Source organism: Marmota marmota, unplaced genomic scaffold (assembly GCF_001458135.2).
Source record: "Marmota marmota marmota unplaced genomic scaffold, marMar, whole genome shotgun sequence".
In the NCBI taxonomy this organism is placed as follows: Eukaryota; Metazoa; Chordata; class Mammalia; order Rodentia; family Sciuridae; genus Marmota; species Marmota marmota.
This window is the reverse complement of record NW_025999842.1, coordinates 52,413,733-52,432,881: the sequence shown is the minus strand read 5'-3', so window position 1 is coordinate 52,432,881 and position 19,149 is coordinate 52,413,733. Positions and strand designations below refer to the sequence as shown.

General features: G+C 37.6%; 1 protein-coding gene across 2 annotated transcripts in view; it reads right to left on the bottom strand.

Annotated features, from left to right (window-relative positions):
• The window catches only part of Pde7b (phosphodiesterase 7B), a 304,672-nt gene that overhangs the window by 40,617 nt on the left and 244,906 nt on the right, over nucleotides 1-19,149 (bottom strand). For both annotated transcript variants that reach the window (XM_048798732.1, XM_015497760.2), the window contains 2 exons: nucleotides 3,499-3,650; nucleotides 1,215-1,278 (listed from right to left, as the gene is read on the bottom strand). In XM_048798732.1, coding sequence (XP_048654689.1) covers nucleotides 1,215-1,278; nucleotides 3,499-3,650 — 216 coding nt within the window. The remainder of the gene's footprint in view (nucleotides 1-1,214; nucleotides 1,279-3,498; nucleotides 3,651-19,149) is intronic.

The following is a 19,149-nucleotide window of genomic DNA, read 5'->3' as shown; positions in this document are numbered from 1 at the left end:
CTCTCTCTCTCTCTCTCTCTCTCTCTCTCGATGGGGGTCTCTCTATGTTGCTCACACTGATGGGGGGAGGATTCTCTATGTTGTGTCCAGGCTGGTCTCAAACACCTAGGCTCAAAGGATCCTGCCTCAGCCTCCCAAGTATCTGGGACTACAGGTGTGCATCATCGTGCCCAGCTGAAGTCTCCTTTTGAATTAGTTGTAACATCTTACTGGATCTCTTAATTAGTTGAGTAAAATAAAACCTTTGACGTGCATTCATTTCCTATTTCTATGGCAGTCTTGATTATATTCTTTTAAACAAATTCCATTTTAAAAAGTTCCTTTTATTCACAGTTAATTTAATTTTCTAGTATCCATTTTCAGTTGATTTGAGCAAAGTGACAATGCTAGATTGTGGGAAGCATCCCTATACGTTCTATTCCCTTTCCACAATGCAAGGGTCTGTTTCATGACCTTAGGCTACATCTCTCTTGGTTACACAGTGTTTTCTAAATAATAAAATAGTGAGAAAACTATCTGCAATGACTTCAAGCCCAAGTTTGGTAGATGATAGGACATAGCAACATCAGCATTAACTGTGATGATTTTCACTGCCTCCCTAAACTTATCATCATTTTTTTTTAAATGGGCAGTTGAAAACACAATAAGATTTTAAGGAAGACCTTTAAAGACACAAATATTTAAGAAATGAAACCACTGGGAATGTTTACTTTCTCTTTAGATGCAGCCTTAACATCTACATTTTCTGCTTAGCCACTGTTTTCTTGGGAGGACACCAACATGTTTGGACAACACCTGCAATGCGACAGATTCTTCTTACCTAGAAACACTGCAAGGGCCTCTCCCTAGGAGGGTCAGCACTGATGAGAGGTGCCTTTGTGCTTCCAGTTTTCATCAACTAACAATGAACTTCCTACTTCTGGATGTGGCCAAAGTGTTCCGCAAGGAAAGAATCTAATCTGTGGTTTCCTAATTCCTTTGGGATCATCAAGGTCAGAAGGAAACTGTCCTAAGATTCTAGGCTAAATTCAGTCCTTATTCTTCAACTGAATTAATTTTCCCATGCCCTGATGTTTCTGGAGTGGCTGTAGATTTATGAAAGTGAGGAAAGAAGGGAAAAAGAATAACAGTGTTTAAAAATAAAATTTGTTTCTCATGAAATGAATCCCACTTTATGGTGTGTATTTTAGTGAGAATTCTTTTGGGTAGCTTACCATTTGTCAAGCGATCAAACAAGAAAATGTCAAAGTCCCACATTCCCACTTTGGAGAGCATATGCTGAAAAGGCAAACAGAAAATAGCACCAAATGAATCACATCGAGACTCAAACATTTACTTCGAAACACAGTGAATTAAACAACTAAAAAGTTAGAAATAGCGCATTACTCTCTATGTGCAACTGGCTTGGAGTAAATCAAATCTCACTTTACCCACTAATGACAACTCAAGGGACAGGCTGTGGAGTTAAAAACCACCTGGTTCAATGATAGCCATGTCTCTTTCTGGCTGTGGGTTGTGGGTCACATTTACTTAACTTCTCTGTGTCTCCCTTTCTGCATTTGAAAAATGTGGCAGATAATTCTCTTTCAGAGGGTTGTCATGAGGCTCAAGTACAGTCACACTGTGCTTGGAACACTGCTCATTCATAATGAATACCTGTGTTTGCGTGTAAAACTGAAGTTCAGCGAATTATCTACATCACAAACACTATGCATTGAAGGTAAGAGGTTTACAACACAGTTTTTAAAAATGAAAGTATTTGCTGAGCACATTATTTCGCTCAATGTGGACTGAATGTGAAATTAACCATTGTGCAGGAAAGTTTGGGTAATTGAATGTATTGCATAATTTAAAGGCCTATTTCAATGCAGACTTATTCTATTTTTCTTTTTAAAAATAACACATGCTTGAAATTTCATGGTGACACAAAAACTGTTGATTCTGTCCTTAGTATAGTTCTGAAACTATACTCACCTCTCTTCACAGACCCCTGACTCATGTAAGGATCAACTCCCTGTCCTTTACCTGCCCCTGAATGGCTTCTCCAGTGTCCCACTGCAAAATCCAAATACCTCACAAAGCCACTAACACCTTTATGATGTATCATAAAATTGAAGGGATTTTTGAAGTCTAGATTGAGTGAACTTTATAAAAAAAATCACATGATACCATAGGCAGACCTAGCACTTGACCTCTGATACCTGAATTTCTGGTTTACTATTCTTTCTACATCTCAATGTCACCCTTTTTGAGATGTGGCTGTTCTGAGAATGGAATTCCCCAAGAGTACTCTGTCACTGATGCTCCAGTGCTGGGGTGCTTTGCCTAGCTTTCTCTTCAACCAACCAACTATCCAACCATTAACCAACCAAATAATTAACAACGAACTGACCCACAGACAAACACATACATACATACAGGTGTTCACTCAATTTCAGTCCATTTCTTTTTCTTTGTAGACCTAATATTGAGAATGGTTTTTCTGGTATTACTTGCTGCTCATTTTTCAATAATATATGTTAATCATTATTAATTCTTTCTTTTTTCTTTTTTTTTTTTTTTTGGTACTGGGGATTGAACCCAGGGGTGCTTCACCACTGAGTGACATTGTCAGCCCTTTTAAATATTTTATTTGCAAACAGGATCTCTTTGAGTTACTTAGGTCCTAAGTTGCTTAGGGTCTCTCTGAGTTGCTGAAGTTGGCTTTGAACTCATGATCGTCCCACCCCAGTCTCCAGAGCTGCTGGGATTACAGGCATGTGCCACCATGCTGGGCTAATAATATAGATTTCGTAAGAGTATATAGCTAATATAATAGAGCAAGTAAGGTATTTAAATTCCTTTGGCAATTTAGGCTTATTTTTGTTTCTGGATTGTCATTAGTTTTTACCTCAGTCAGATCAATGTAGAGCAAAAATAGTTAGTTATTAAAAATTATTTGAATGAACTAAAAACAATACAAGGGATAATGCACCAAGTTAATACCCTAATGTGGAATTGAGAGTGGTTAATTATTGAGTTATTTTCAGTGTCATTATTACAAGAGATAATTAAATGGATTAGAAAATTTAGTAATTCCCTCATTAGTAATCTAGCAGTCCAAAATTCTACTTAGTGTTGTGTGAATATTTTTTTTTGCACATTTATAAGAATGAAAATAGCTAATGTGTCAAGCATGAGAATACTAAGCATATAAACATGTTTTACCTCGGGGCTAGGGGTGCAGCTCAGAGGTGAGGTATGTACTTAGCTCACATGAACACCACTAGAAAACAGCATGTTTTAACCTGCGATGCTGGCATTACTCCTAAGAGTTGAGGGTTCCTATTACTTTCATTTTATAATTGATGGGAAAGTCCAGATGTGTTGAGTAACTAACCTAGAGTCACAGAGCTCCTCTGAAGCAGAGGAGGACTTTCTCACCCCCAGGTACTATTAGCTGAGACAGAGGCTGTTGGCTCTGACCCACTGCAGGTAGTCAGAGGGGTACCAGCTTACCCGTGCTTGTCCAAGGTAGTCTTCATCCAGCAGGTGGAGGGGGGCTTGTGGTATGATTCCACGAAGCAGCCTCGATGCATGGAAGTATCTTTGGAAACTTAACAGTCGTTTCACCTTTTTCTTGGTGCCAATTTCCCCTGAGTGTGTTGTATCTATGGAATCAAATGCAGAAGTTCATATATTTAAAAAAGAGCCTATTTTCTCCATTATGTAAAAATATAATGTACAAAAAATACTCAATACTTTGAGGGCTAAATTGAATTAAATATGGTCTATTTAACTCTACATTTGAAATTCTAGATCATAAATAATATTTTATATGTATGGCATTTATTAAAATGTCAAGATGTTTCTGAATGTACTTTTGGAAAACATGAAATTCATGAATTAAAGACTTTTTTTGTTGTTGTTGATGCTGGTATGTTTAGTAGGTGAAATTCACATACTTCTGCATACATTTGAAATGGGAAGTTTTGCTTTTTCTTCCTGCTACATTGGAACTGAGGCTCAAAAATATAGATCAAGTTCTCACCCTATTCTCTCTCCAGTCTGATGAACCCCTTCACTTAAATTAGAAGAGCCATGAGAAAAATGTTTCTTAATGTCCCTGGAATATCTTTAGCACAGAAATCAATAATCTCAGAGCTAAAGTGATCTAAATGCCCCTTCAAGAAGCAAAGAGGATGCTTGCTTTTCTAATGGAGTGTATCCTCTTCTATTGGTCACTATAAATATCTGGCAGTAGAGATATTTTAATACTCTTGTCATGTGTACCTCTCCAAACTTGACTGTCAACATCATGACGATCGTCCAGAAAGGTGCCAGGCATGTAATTTGAATATCTGTCAAGATAGTTCTTACCTCAGCGGAAATTCTGAGTCACTCTAAGGCCACCTAAGTGACATCTACTGCCAATTTTGGATGTAGAGTCAATTTAACACTCTTGTAGGAAAATGTACAGCTCATATATAAGCTGATTTTGGTTTGTGTCATACCTTCTCCCATCTCTTCTTTTGCTCTATGGAACTCAAAATTATAACAAATGCCAGAAACAGAGGAAACGATGGCACTCCCTAATGGCAGTGAATGACCAACATTGATTCATTATGTAGGTTGTATCATGCATGCAAATACATGATTCAGAGATGGCAAGACCTACTCTTCTCAGGAACTGCTACCTGAATGAAATTAATTTTTATTTTAAAATGAATCTAGAGACCAAGAAAAGAGGCAGATATGTACACAAAGAAGTAAGTAGAGTACCACTGAAGTTGTGTTTAGGCACACATCAGTATTAAAAATGGTAGACATGGGCTTCATTCTGCGGGTGGCTTTTCACTCATTTCCATGAGTTTATTAAATCAAAGTACAGAATAAAGTGGTTTGTTCTTTTATTTAAAAAATTGAGTGCCTGTGTTCAGTGTGGATGGAGAGGAGAGAAAAGGGGAGAGTGAGAGATGAAGTCTTAGATCAAAGGAGAGCATGAAGATGATATATTTTATTAGCCTTTCTGTGGAGCCATGGCAAAGTTTTATGCAGAAAAGTGGTAAGAACAGTCTTATGTTTAAACAGGCCATCCTGGCTTCTGTGTTGAGGACTGATTTAAGAAAAAGGTTTGATGCAGAAAGATCTATTACTTGACATAATACAGGAGAAATGGCCGCTTGGACAATGGTGGTAGCAGTGGAGAGAAATGGAGTTCCTTGGGAGCCCAGTGAGGAAATACAACAAGGATCCAGGTGTGATCCTAAGTATCTAATGATGCTAGTTCATCAGGTATGATGAGGACTGAGAGCTGACCATGAATTATATACTTAAAAAGAGCATGTTTTATTGCATGCCTACAAGCAACAACTCTCTGGTAACAATAAGCACATCTACACCCAGATTTTGTTTTTTAAATATGATTTCTCACTAAGAGCGATCAAACTGCATTGGTAAAGTGGCCTTTTTTAGGACTGGAACAGCAAATGGACAAGGTGAACTGTAACATCTTGTTATACCAGAAAAAAAGGGATACCTTAAAAATGCCGCAATTATTTAAAAATAACAGAGGAAACAAATTTTAAGAGGCTCCTCTGAGCAAATATGGGAATATTAGAGTCACAAAATAAATAAGGAAGAACATGTTATAAATCATTGACTGAAATAAGAACTAACAAGTCCATAGAGATAGTAAGCAAGAAAGTGAATAAATAAGAAGGGAAAGCTCTTTTTTGCAAAGAGTGCCAACTGAAAAGTGTAGAAGAAATAATAGAGCTGGAAAATTGCCATTTTGCAGACATTATAGTAATAACTGAATCAGGCCAGAATCCTTAATGGCTACTAAAGTTATTAAGGGAAATTTAAAAAGCAGTAGGATAATTACATAATATCAAAGCATCTCCCTGCAATGACTTATTAATTAGAGAGGAAAAAATAGTCACTTTATAGTGGACAAATGTAGAAGGGGCACCAATCTTTTACAAAGTATTCAACAGTCACCAATAATAGGAGAAAGTGACATTATGCACTTCCTGATGTGAAACACTAAAGAAACATCAAGGATAGAGTGTTCCTGCCCCAAATGTACATCTAACCCCAATAAAGAGGAAACATCAGAAAAACCAGGTTGAAGAAACTCTACAAAACAATTGGTTTGTACTCTTATAAAAATGTCAATGTCATGAAACATAACGATAGTGTCAGGTATTATTTCAGAATAATGGATAACAGATTATTTCAGAATAATGGATAATAGTGTACTAAATGTGATGTGTGATCCTGAATTGGAGCCTGGATCAGAGAAAAATGTTCATAAAAGACATTTTAGGATAAGTTGTGAAGTTTAAATATAGACTTATGCAAGAGATAATAATACCATATTTATATATTTCGATAACTGAATGACACAGATGAATGTCCTTATTCTTTGAGAACTACAGGTTAAAATATTTAGAGGTAAGGGGGCATGATGTATAAAACGAATTCTCAAGTGATTAAGGAAAAAAATTTATAGCAGTAGGAAAATATTGTAAAATATAATAATTGGTGCATATGGAAAAACAGTATGTGACTTGTTCCATTCTTGAAAATTTTCTACAAATTAAAAATTATGTTTAAAACAACATCAAGTACAGTCAACTCCTATAAGGAGAAATGGGATGATAGTTTCATATAAAAGGAAATCCATTCTTTCAATAAATAAATGAAAACAATTATTCCTATGTTATGTATATATACATACACACACACACACATACACACATACACTTGGAAATGAACCCACAGGCACTCAACCACTGAGCCACATCCCCAGCCCTTTTAATTTTATTTAGAGACAGGGTCTCACTGAGTTGCCTAGAGCCTCACTAAATTGCTGAGGCTGGCTTTGAACTCTTGATCCTCCTGCCTCATCCTCCTGAGCACTGAGATTATAGGCGTGTGCTACCACACCCAGCTCCAATATATTTTTTCTTGACAATTATTCAGAAGTGACGTGAGATAGCCATTGGTAAAGATAATAACATGTTCTTTTCCTATTTGGGGGTCATACATAAAACTAAATGAAAAAAAATCCTCAAGGTAACTCCCTAAAGGGGGAAAAAAAAATGAAATAATGCCAGAAAAACTATGGTCATTTAAATCAATATTAATTTTTACTAATCACTCAACTGTCATTTGAGAAGCATTTTTGTGCTGTGTGAGATAATAAAAACAAAGAATAAGAAACTGAAAATGTAGCTGAGAGGAAAAAAAAATCCATAAAGAAAGTATCTGAAAGCAGATCACCATTCTGTATAACAGTACTAGGTACTACTCTTTTAAGTATTGAAATGTGTCATCAATCATTGTGTAAGTTCTGACATCTTTGTTTCTGAAAGGACTTTCTGTGCATAGCTAGCATATGTACTTTAGTAATTAGGAGTATGATCATATGCATTGCTGGATTAACAATTTAAATTATTAGTTAAGCTAAGTCTTACAGATGGCTCAGCTAAATTCAGCTCAGGAAAATCTATGGCATCTTAGTAATGTATCTAGTAGTGAAAGTGAGATTTATATGATAAAAAATCATTATTAGCCAGGCTCAGTGGCAAATGCCTGAAATCCCAGAAGCTTGGGAGGCTGAGGCAGGAGGATCGTGGGTTCAAAGCCAGCCTCAGCAAGAGCGAAGTACTAAGCAACTCAGTGAGACCCTGTCTCTAAATAAAATATAAAATAGGGCTGGGGATGTGGCTCAGTGGTTGAGTGCCCCTGAGTTCAATCCCCAGTACCAAAAAAAAAAAAAAAAAAAAAAAAAATCATTACTTAGAGGCATTCATCTTTGTTTGGATTTATTGTTTCATGGTCTCCAAATTCTCATTTGGAATAGTTACACAAAGGTGCTCTAGAATGTTCCATTTCCTCATCTATGTAAGCATTGACCCTAACTGTGAAATTCATTTTCTGTCCACTTGTTCCTTTATGAATATTACAAATATGTACATATTAACACATTTTTGCACTACTCTGGTACTAATTTTAGGGTTATGAAGTTTGTATTGGCTCTGCCAGTATGGTAATTTTTAAAATTTACAAGTTGGAGTTGGCTTAAGTGCAAAATAGGTTCATAAAAATTTTTTGAGTACCTTCTCTATGGCATATTCTCTTTATAGGGGATAATAAATGTTAGTGCTAGGAGAAACTTTGAACCTAGTATAAATACCTGAGATTTTTTTTTAAAAAGCTGTAAGTATGCCTATATGATGAGGTAGTTTCTGTCAATTGTATACCTGATTCCTTGAATAAGATCAGTATCAACTATTCCCAAAGTAGAGTAGCTAGTAATTAGTGCAGAAGTCTCTCAGGTGATACTAAAGACAAAGAAAGCTTTATGTTTAAGTGAAGAGAACTGGCCTCAAGTAAATATGGAACTCCAATTACATCAACTTAATATCAGCACTTTTGAACATTAACCCAACCAAAACTACTAAATAGTGTACTAACAAATGCCCTATTCTGCTAATTATTGTATTAATAATTATTGAAATTCTTTACTGGGCTAGTGGATATTCATAGCCTTTTAAAATTCTTTTCTTACATAATTTTTAATATGTCATCTTATACCATTGAGTTATTGGTATTAATGACTATTACACTCAAGGTCAGAAACTATTTTAACAAACTGTAACTCCTGGTATCTAATGCATAATCATATAGACAATGGAAATGGTAAAAAGTTTGTTAGTATTTCCCTCTTCTAATATATGTATGGAGCTTTTGAGATCGTCTCTTCCAGATGAAGTAGGTAACAGGCTGTTGTAAACTATAGCAACACACTGTATGCATGTGTTGGAATATCATACTGTGTCCTATTAATAGGCACAATTATTACATGTTGATTAAAAAGTAAAATTAAATAAAAAATTATTGATTTAATTGAAACAAATTCAATTAGTTTACTGAAACATCACCATCAGGTGCCCCTTTTCAATAATAAGCCAATTTATAAAAGGCAAGAGGATAAAACTTTTTAAATTTTTTAAAAAAAAATTGTTCTCTTTAGTTGTATATAAGATGATAAAACTTACATGTTACTTTTTGAAATAATTTTCTTGGTGAGACCCAAAATACAATTGCAGGGCTCAGGTTATCTTGCCACTGCCATTTAATTTAATTGATCTCCATTCTAACACTCAATTGTACCCCATATGGCGCAAAGCTTGCTCTTATTCACAGGTCTGTAAGGTCTTAGAGACCAGATTCCTGTTAGTCTTCATTGGATTTCCACAATACCCTGCAAATACGTGTTAAAGAAATTAAATTACTTTCCTGAGATGTGTGCTCTAGTCTAACTTCAAGAAGCTGAACCCTTGAGAAATCAGAGAGAAATTTGCAGTTTTCAATATGTGGCTTTAAAAAGATGAGACAAAGTTAATTACTTGAAGTGTCCTGACAGGAGTAGCAGGTTTGCAACATAGCTTCTTCTCACTTATTACACATTCTACTAGTTTGGGGTTCAGGATTCCTGCAAAGTTGGAAGGTTAGTGGAATTATACAGGATGACAATTTTCTTGAAAGCTGACCCAAGGATTTAAAGATTGAAGCAGCCTAATTTAAGATGCATTTGCCAGTTAGACATAATTTTTAAGTAGACTACTTTAAAAAATAATAAAAAACCCCAAAACCAATGAAGAGGTTGTGTGTAGAAAATATGTAGAAAATAATATTAATGGGTTTCCAGAATATACAGTGTAGACTTCTTCTCGTCTTTTTGATGAGGTGTTAAAGATGTCAGTCTCTGAATGAGTCTAGTGCTCATTTCAAATTATTAAACACTTCGATTCATTTTCATGTGCTTTGAGCAAATTTCATAATTTGGTTTTGGCTGTAATGACTTCGGTATTCAAATCCACCCTTTCACAGTTTAGCATCTTCAGACACTAAAGTTTCCATTTATTCACAAAGAGAATCAGCTGCCAAAAAAACTTTTAAAATAAAATACTACATCTCTTCCAGTCTCCAATCATCCGTGCTCATAAATGGCCATATTTGTTTATTTCTCCCTGTACATATTCTCAGAGTCAGAAAATGGTATGTAGAAACTGATCACAACCCTATATTATTTGGTCCATAAGGTCATTAAGTGTAGAGCTTTTCTCACATGGAGTGGGGGCAGATATATCCTTAAAACAAAGTTATTACCAATGACTTTTGAGATCCCAAGTGATTTAATTGAGATAAAATATAAATTCCTAAACATCAAGAGTATTTCCTAGGCTCAGATTTTAATAGAAAAGGAAGAAAATCAGTTGTAAACACTAAAAAACAAACATACACAGAACACAACATCAGGAACAACAATAACAAAAACACTAAAAATGAAGGGTGGGAAAGAAACTCAAACCAAAATAGAACACATGAACATTTTAAAAGTCTAACTAGAAGTTGGGACACGGATTTCAGTCTAAAGGAGCTAAGAAGTTATTTTAAGTTCTCCAAACTCAGGCCTTGAACAGAACTTATTAAAGCCCCATGACATTAGCTCTTCTGTGCATGAGGAATGCTCACGACGTCTTGATGGCTGTCACCAGAAGAAGAGCTTTGTTTCCACACAGCCACGCAGTGGGAGGAGGAGGGGGAGGAAGAGGAAAGTGTTCTTTAAGGCAGGGTAAAATTGTTTCTCAAGATCTAACTTTTTAACATTTAATTTTTTTTTTCAATTGCTGTTTTTCTTTTATGTTCTTGACAGTGATGAGTCAGGGGACATCAGGGACTTTTCCTTCCCCAGCTGGTGACTTCCACACCTGCTACCTAGTGGAAGCAAAGTGTTAGAGAGGATTATGTGCTTGTCCTCTTCAACCACACCACATACTGATTTTTGGCAAAATTTACTGCTTTTTTTCTGATTATTTTGCCTACCATAAAAACCCATTCCATCCAATTTCTAACTTCTGGGGTCAGGAATGGTTGTTTCCTTTTTGTCAGAAGGGAAAAAGTCTTTCACAGGAATATCTTAAGGCTTCTTTGGGCAACAGGAAGGTTTTTAAAAAATCTCAGCTTGAATGAAATTTAAATGAATTAGTAGGAAACAGATTAAATTTCCTCAGTCCTAGAGAAGAAATATGTGCCAGGCACAATGTGGTTTTATTGAACCCTCCGCTTTGGAGTTTGAAATGTTTAGCAAATACAGATTTGAGGGTGATGGCTTGTGGTAAGCAAATTGAGATGACCGAACTTTCAGTTGATCCTACGTCTCCAGAGGTTTAAAACTGCTGCAGTAACTCCCAGTGCTCAGCATATACTTAAAATAAATGTGGTCTTTTATCTGGAGATATGTGTTTGGATGTTAAGTTTCACTACAGAAATTCCAGATGTATGCTGTAATGTACATCTGCTTCTCTGCTTTCACCATGTCTGCTACTGCACACCCCCGTCTCAGAATATTGGACTAAGTCTTTGCCTCTGGTCACCCCCTCCAATCTATCTCTCCTACCACTGACAGATTTATTCCTCAAGCACACTCCTACCATGTCAGTCCTCTGCTCCAAATCCTACAATGGCTCCCCAATGTCTACTTGATTAAGTTCATATTATTTACTCTGGCATTTGTGGTCTTCCACAATGTGATGCCAACTTATTTTTTTCCATTTTTATCTTCTTCTACAGGTTCCCTGCAGACAGATAGGTCTCTGATCTGCTGTTGTCCTCATGGCTTTCTGTTTCAATATGTGCCTGAATGCTATCTCTACCCACTGAAATGCTCACCTCAAACTTTTGCCTCTCGACCTCCTGGTCAGATGCATTCAGATGCTTCTGTGAGCCTCAAATTTTTGCCATTGGTATTGTAGTAGTTTAGCCTGCCTTGTAAGCAAATGTTGCACACATTGTAAGACCTGCTGGGCCGCATGGTGCCTGGCTTCAAAAGTCTTTACTGGACGAAGGAATGAAGGCAAGAGGTGATTATTTATTGAGGTGTTGCTGCTTTCCTAACTACTGGAGCACATTACCTGATTACATGTGATTATTAAATTAAATAAATTATCCAGAGCAGATAAGATTCTCTCATCTAACACAACAGATAACAGAGGTGATGCCTTGGGTAGAGCTTGAACCTCTATTTCTTTTCTGACTTTGTTGGATTTTATGCAATGATTATAAGTGCATTTTTAGAATGATGGTAGATTAGTACTTATTCACTTTTCCAATGGTAGAGGTCTGAATAGGAACTTTTATCCTAATAACGTGCAGAAAAGGATACCTTATGCTTTATTCTTTGGAAAGGAAATGTCCTGTAAGCTAAATTCCTCTTTATTTGTAGGTTGCAAAATAAAGATTTTGCTTGAATTGTATTACACTTGAGTGAATCTTCTGGCTTTATAAATGGTTAGTACATGTGGGTAGAGTGTAATATTTTACATGTAAATATCCACCCTCAGTCCAGCAGAGAACTCCATGGTTTTGTATGGATCATAGTAGCACATTAAGAGTAGACACATCAATAGCTCTTGGCGTAGGACACTTAAGAAACAAGATCCCATTCAAGGTCCCATCCACACTGAACTAGATCAAAACAAAGAAAGACTTGTCTTTGATGATGATGGCAGTGTTCACTTGCACGAGTACCTTACCTTACACCAAAGACATAATAGATGTACTTAATCTGGAATAAACACAATTGGCCTCCCAGTCAACGTATTCCATCATAGCAGAAATAGGACTTGGGGCTGGGGTGATGGAATTAAGAAATATTGAGTATATATCAGGTGATTTCTATTTGTCATTTCATTTAATTTTCCTAAAAGTGGATATTGTAAAGTTGGGATTCATAGGTACATTTTACAGATGAAAAAAAAATGGGCTCAGAAAGTGTATTGATTTATCCAAAGTCACACAGCCAGTAAGTAGCAGAGCAGGGACTGGAACCTGGGTCCATCTCTTCTTGAAGATGATGTGCTATTCATTATACCCACTTTTTTTTTTAAAACAGGAAATTGTAGAGTAGGAGACATGGGTAATGCTAGCACAGAACCTTGTTTTCACTGGGGTATAGTGGTATATCAGTACTTGAGGGGTTTCAATTTTATATCCTTTTATAAAAAGGATAGTAAAGTGGCCAGAATCATAGAAGTAGAAAGTGGAAAGTGGAAATGGGAAATTGCTGTTTAGTGGGTGTAGAGTTTCAGTTTATGTAAGGTGAAAAAGTTTTAGAGATCTGCCGCACAATACTGTACTTAGAAGTAAATAAGTAATAAGACGTAACCGTACACTTAACAATTCATGGGGGTAGATTTCATGTTATTTACTACAACAAAAATATACTAAAACAAAAACCATAAAAAGAAATTTTAAATATTACTTATAAATACAAATGTTTAAAGTCAGTAAAGACTTAAAGTTTGAAGGGTAAAATGGTATCACTGAATAGGAATGTCAGAGTGAGAATACTGAAATGCTGATCCTGAAAGACAACCATAAAATCACTAGAAAATAACTCAAGAAATAACTTCATGGCAAAATTTGGAAGTGATCCTATGTATGTAACTTTTCCTGTTTCACTAAATGTACAAATGTAATATTAGGAAATGAATAATAAATCACTTGTGGGTTTTAAAATTGAAAACACATGTCATCCTGACACTGACTTAATATGATTTGATTATTATGTTGTTACCCAGAGAAATTCACAGACATTGGTTAGTGCCTGCAGCTTTGGACAAGACAAACATTTTTTGTTGTGTACATAGAGCAGAGCAGCCGCTTGTGGGAGGAGTGGGAGGTACTTGGGCAAACAGGCTGCTCAAAATAAAATTTTGACAGGATGTGTACAGGACTCCTGTTTAACCATTTTGGAGCCTGAAAGTCACTCGAATTGTACCCAAAGGGACGTCTGCCGATTGAGACATCGTTTTACTTGTTTCATGTAGTTCATGGTCATTCTCTTCTTCTTTCCTTCCCTCTAGAAAACACAGATGCCTTTTACGTATTATCTAAATATAACTCATTACCTTTATAGTTTTCAGTAGTCTTCTAATCAGGAATGGTTATCTAATATATGTAAGCTTTTCTTTGGCAGTTGTCAATGAATGAAATGGAGGAGTTAATTGGCTATCTGATTTCTTGTGTGGAAAGGCTCCCCCAACAAATATCAGCTGAGCGTGGACTCTGCCAAGTACTGACGTGCTTGCATGTATAGAATATTCAAAGCACTATTTCTGCATTTAGTCCAAGGAACATAGTATCTTGGCTTTGGGCTTATTGTGCTGCTCTTAGGATGCAAACTTGCTTCAGGAAAGCCATGGCCTCTGGGATTCTGCCCATTTCCTCCCTGGAACATGGTAGGATGAGCTCTTGAACCTTTTCACCACTTTGATTTCTACTTTAGCTGGGAAGGATAAGGGAGGTTTTAATGTAAAATGCCTAGAAATTATAATATATGGTGAAATATATGAGCAAGAGAAAGTTATTTTTCTAGCAAGTGTGCCACTGTCAAGAATGTGGTCATTCGTATCGCCCTTCACCTTTGGTAGAGTCAGGAGCCTGTCTTTCCACATGGGATAAAGGTAAGATGGTACCTGGTATGTCTTTAGGGTGTGTGGCAGGGTGGAGAGGGTGAGATGGCAGAGCAGGAGAAAAGGAATGAGGAAGGGAGGCCAAAAGAGAAGGGACAAACTGGGCACAGTATCGCATTGGGAGGCTAAGGCAGGAGGATCACAAGTTCAAGGCCAGTTTCAACAACTTAGTAAGGCCCTAAGCAACTGTCTCAAAAGAAATTTTAAAAAGGAGGTGGGGCAGGTGGGTTTTTGGCTTAGTGGTAAAACAAAACAAATCAAAACAACAACAACAAAAAAAAAAAAAAAAAAAGGAGAAGGGATGGTCAAACACCCACAGGAGGTGGCTTCAGTAAAAGGCAACCTAAGAAAGGCAAGGATTTTTTTTTCCCACCATCCTGTGCTTCCCATATGGGTTTGAGAGTTGTCATTCATGAACCTGTTCTTCCTGGTAACTAGTCCTGCTTTTCCTTTTGGATGAAGTTAAGCATGATGGTAGGGAGAGTGGTTAGTCAGAAGAATGTTCCTAATCTAAGAGCTCAAGAGATCATACAGTTCTAAAAACAAGCTTATATAAGCCTACGTTGGAAAAAAAATGTGAATATATACACAACCTGCTAAAGCTACAGAGAAACCTAGTCAAGGAGAAGTTGTGGGCACGTACATGGCAAGGAGCGAAGGTGGCATAGAAACCACCATGAAGCATGTGAAGAGTTGGTGCTGTGTCTCTTGCCTTCCCTCCTCCTGACTCAGCACTGCTCAGAGTGAGGAGTTGTCACTGCTGTGTCTGAAGGAGGAGACTCCGAGGGGGAGAAGGGGAGAGGCATGATAGTTCCAGAACAACTCAGGTAAGGACTTGCAAAATGACTAAAGAGAATAACTGTCCTTGATGGCTTCAGTAACTCCTGTTTCTCTTCTCCAAACACGAAATTTACTTTGGCTCAGACCCTGAGCTGGGTGTCATTGATACAAAGATGAGGGACATGGAGCTTCAACCTGCAAAGAGCACCCCCATCAAGAAGCAGAGCTCATTACTGCTCCTCCATGGCAGTCACAGTTGAAGAAGTGACCGTGGGGGGAAATCTCTGCACTCTCTTGGGGCCTCCAGAGGCCTTTCAAGCAGGCAGGTAGTATAGCTAGTCAACAGCAGGGTTTGGACATCCAGGGGCAGCTATGGCACCATCAAGGTCCTGCTGTTCTCCCTGGTGTCTGTTGCATGGCCACAGAGGTAAACCTTAGCATAGTCCTAATGCTCTACCTGGAATCTCTGCCAGAGGGATGTCTAGGGGCCAGAGTCTACACTCAGTGACTGATGATGAGATGTGTCTTAGATCATTGCCTGCTGTGATAACAGAATACCACAGACTGGGTGATTTAGAAAGAAAGGAAATTTATTTTTAATGGTTCAGGGAACGGGGTATCCAAGGTTAAGGGGCCTGCATCTGGTGAGGGCGTTTTACAGTATCACCCCATGCATCCTTACCTTCTGTGAGAGTGGCGAAGCAAATGCAGAGAAGAGTGAAGAAAGGGACCCAATTCATCATTTTATCAGGAACCTACTCTCGTGATAATGAACCCACTGCCATGATGGCATTAATCCACCCCAGCGGGTAGAGGTCTCATGACCTGACCACCTCTTTAAGGCCCCACCTCTCAACACTGTTACACTGGGGATTAAGTTTCCAGCACATAAACTCTGGGGGACACATCCAAACTGCAGAAAGAGGCAATTAAAAAGTGTAATATCAAGGAAAGGGTGCTTGGCCTAGAATGAGGTTCAAGTGTGGGTTCTGCCACTCACCAGTTTTTTTGGGCAAAAGAATTGAAATGAGCCCACATGGGGCATGTGAGTTAGGCCAGCTTGTGTGTAAGGAGAGCTCCAGTCAGAACTAAAACATCATCTGGGAGATATTTCAAAGGAAATATCTTGGATTAACTTGCAATTAGGTAGGCAAAGCCAGATGAATAGTTCCTGATGGAAGGGGGGGTAGAAGGAATAGTTCCAAGTGTGGAGTACTACGCAGAAGGGAAGTCATGGGGAGGCTGGGCTTTGGGACAGGGTAGAAGGTGGGGCAAGGGACAGAAAGAGGGGAAAAAGGTTGAATGGCCTTCTTGGTTCTTTCCAGTGGCTGATGTTCTGTGCTGAACACCCCAGAGCAATGCCACCCAATTCATATTCAGCAAAGCAGTTAGCATGCTTATTAGAATTTTCATATCTAGTTGTATTTCTTACTCACTAAACTGTTAGCTCCTTGAGGGCAGGGCCTATGCTTTATGTACCTTTTAATTCCCAGCACTGAGCACAATGGAATGAGTAAAGAAGATGAAAATCAAAGAAAAACTTTTATCTCTTTGGTAATTCCTTGGGGGAACCCCATTTCTTAAAACAAAATAACCTACTAATACCTGCTGTGGTTCTAGGGTTAAAGTGGAGAAATAGAGTACCAAAGGTTAAGCAACTCAGAAAGAACCTTATAACAAGCAGTACAGGCATTAAAACAGTTCCCACACCTATCGCAATCTGATAGGTAACAGAATTTTAAAAAATCAGGTTCTAATTGGAACTGAGGAATGTGTTGTAAGTTTTCCATCTTTGCAAACAAAGTTGCATTAATTAATTTAAATGATCATCTTTCTGACAAGAGTTAGGGAGATGGATGTCAAATCATTACCCTGGTGACTTGCACTGGGCATATTTGGTTTACACATATGTGCTAAGCTGGCTTTCCAAGTGAGTAGAAATCAGTCCGTTAGGTGCCAGTCTGTAAAAGCAGCCTAGCTTTTCAGTGTCCTAAAGAGCACCCTCTCAGTAATGACAAGCAGCAGTCTGCCCTCTTGATGACCTGGTGGGGTTGACAGATTTCACACTGTTGGAGAATGGAGAGTGAGGAGTGTGCTATTTGGAGACCATCCAGAGCTATTCTTCAAAGTGTCAGAAACATCACAACAGGGTGCAAAGTTCAGAAGTTCAGTTAAGTTTAAGGTCCTTCACCTTGGAACGTTTTCATTATTATTTTTTTTCTCTTTCTTATATGTCCCAATGAATGCTGCAGTTGCAAATTTGTCAGCACGACTTGGTCAAAGCCCACTCAACATTTTATGCCAAAGATCTGCTTTGAAAGATTATGCATCTGTCAAAATGTGCCCTGGGAGGCTTAGATTATTTTAAAAGTTTCTCATTTTCAGAAACCATATTTCTAGTTATATTTAATTTCTAATTCTCTCAGGAGCCCCAATTCTGAAATAATTTTCTTAAGAGCAATGAAACTTTCTGAAATTTACTTTAAATCCATTCTTTGTTAACTTCAAGTCAAAAGAGAAACTTAATGGTTAACAAGCCATAAATAATAAGAATTTATAATAATAAAGCAGAATGTTATGATAATAGCTTTAGAAGTTGTATTTTATGTTTAAGACACTTTAAAACTGAAAGCTATCACTAAATAAAAATACCAAAGTGGCTTAATAACTACACATTAGTTAGCAATGCATAGCTTAAGACTTAAGTGCTGCTGGGATTTATGAGTTCAATGTGAGAGGCGTTACTCCCTAGGGGACATTTGGGAAACACCGGGGGGCAATTTTGGTAGTTGAAATGAAGGAAAAGGCTACAGTGGAATTTAGTGGGAGGGAGCCAGGGATGTTCTACACAACCAAGAATTGTCCTGCACCTCCTTCAATTTCTCTTTTATTGTTCAGGTATTCATGTAGGTGAAGAGCCTATTTATAATAATTAGAATCTGGAACCTAACCCCACTTATCTCTTTTAAATATAAGCACAAAAAAATTCTTTTTTTGGGGGTGGGTTACAAGGGATTGAACTCGACCACTGAGCAATATCCCCAACCTTATTTTGTATTTTACTTAAAGACAGGATCTCATTGAGTTGCTTAGCTCCTCACTGTTGCTGAGGGTGGCTTTGAACTCACTATCCTCGTATCTCAGCCTCTTCAGCCACTGTGATTACAGATGTGCAGCACCATGCCAGCCACAAAGAATTTTATAGTTTTAATATTTGCTTTTCAAAAATGCAATTACTATGCGGATTAAGGGAAGAATGTAGTTTTGGCAAGAAATATTGGGGTGGGATAGGAGGAGGAAGTGGTGGACAGGACTTTTCCAGATGTTGTTCTCCACCTTAGGAAATGTTTGACTATGTTTCCAACATAACGCACCTGTGTTAATCTGCATTTGTCACACTCACAGGGATTCTGCATGTAGGTGCAGTAGATGCTTCTATTATTATGTCTTCTAGGGCAGTGATGGCTTGGTCCTCAGTGTATTGATATTAAGAAGTAGTGGGACCTTTAAGGGTGAATCCCAATGGGAGATCATTAGGTCATTGGAAGGGATTAAAGTAGTTATTGTGGGATCCTAGTGAGTCCTTCTTCTCTGGTTATTATAAAGAGCAAGACTGGTTTTTTGCCTGCCTCTCTGGTGCCTGTGCCACCATAGAATCTCTCCCTCCTGCACATGCTTCTGCTATGATGTCATTTACTATGTAACACAGCTGAAGGGCCCTCAGAGAGCTGAATAGAAGTTGGTGTCATGTCTTGAACCTCTGAAGCTGCAAGATAAATAAACCTCTTTTCTTATAAAGTATCAGATCTTAGCATTTTGTTTTAGCAACAGAAAACAG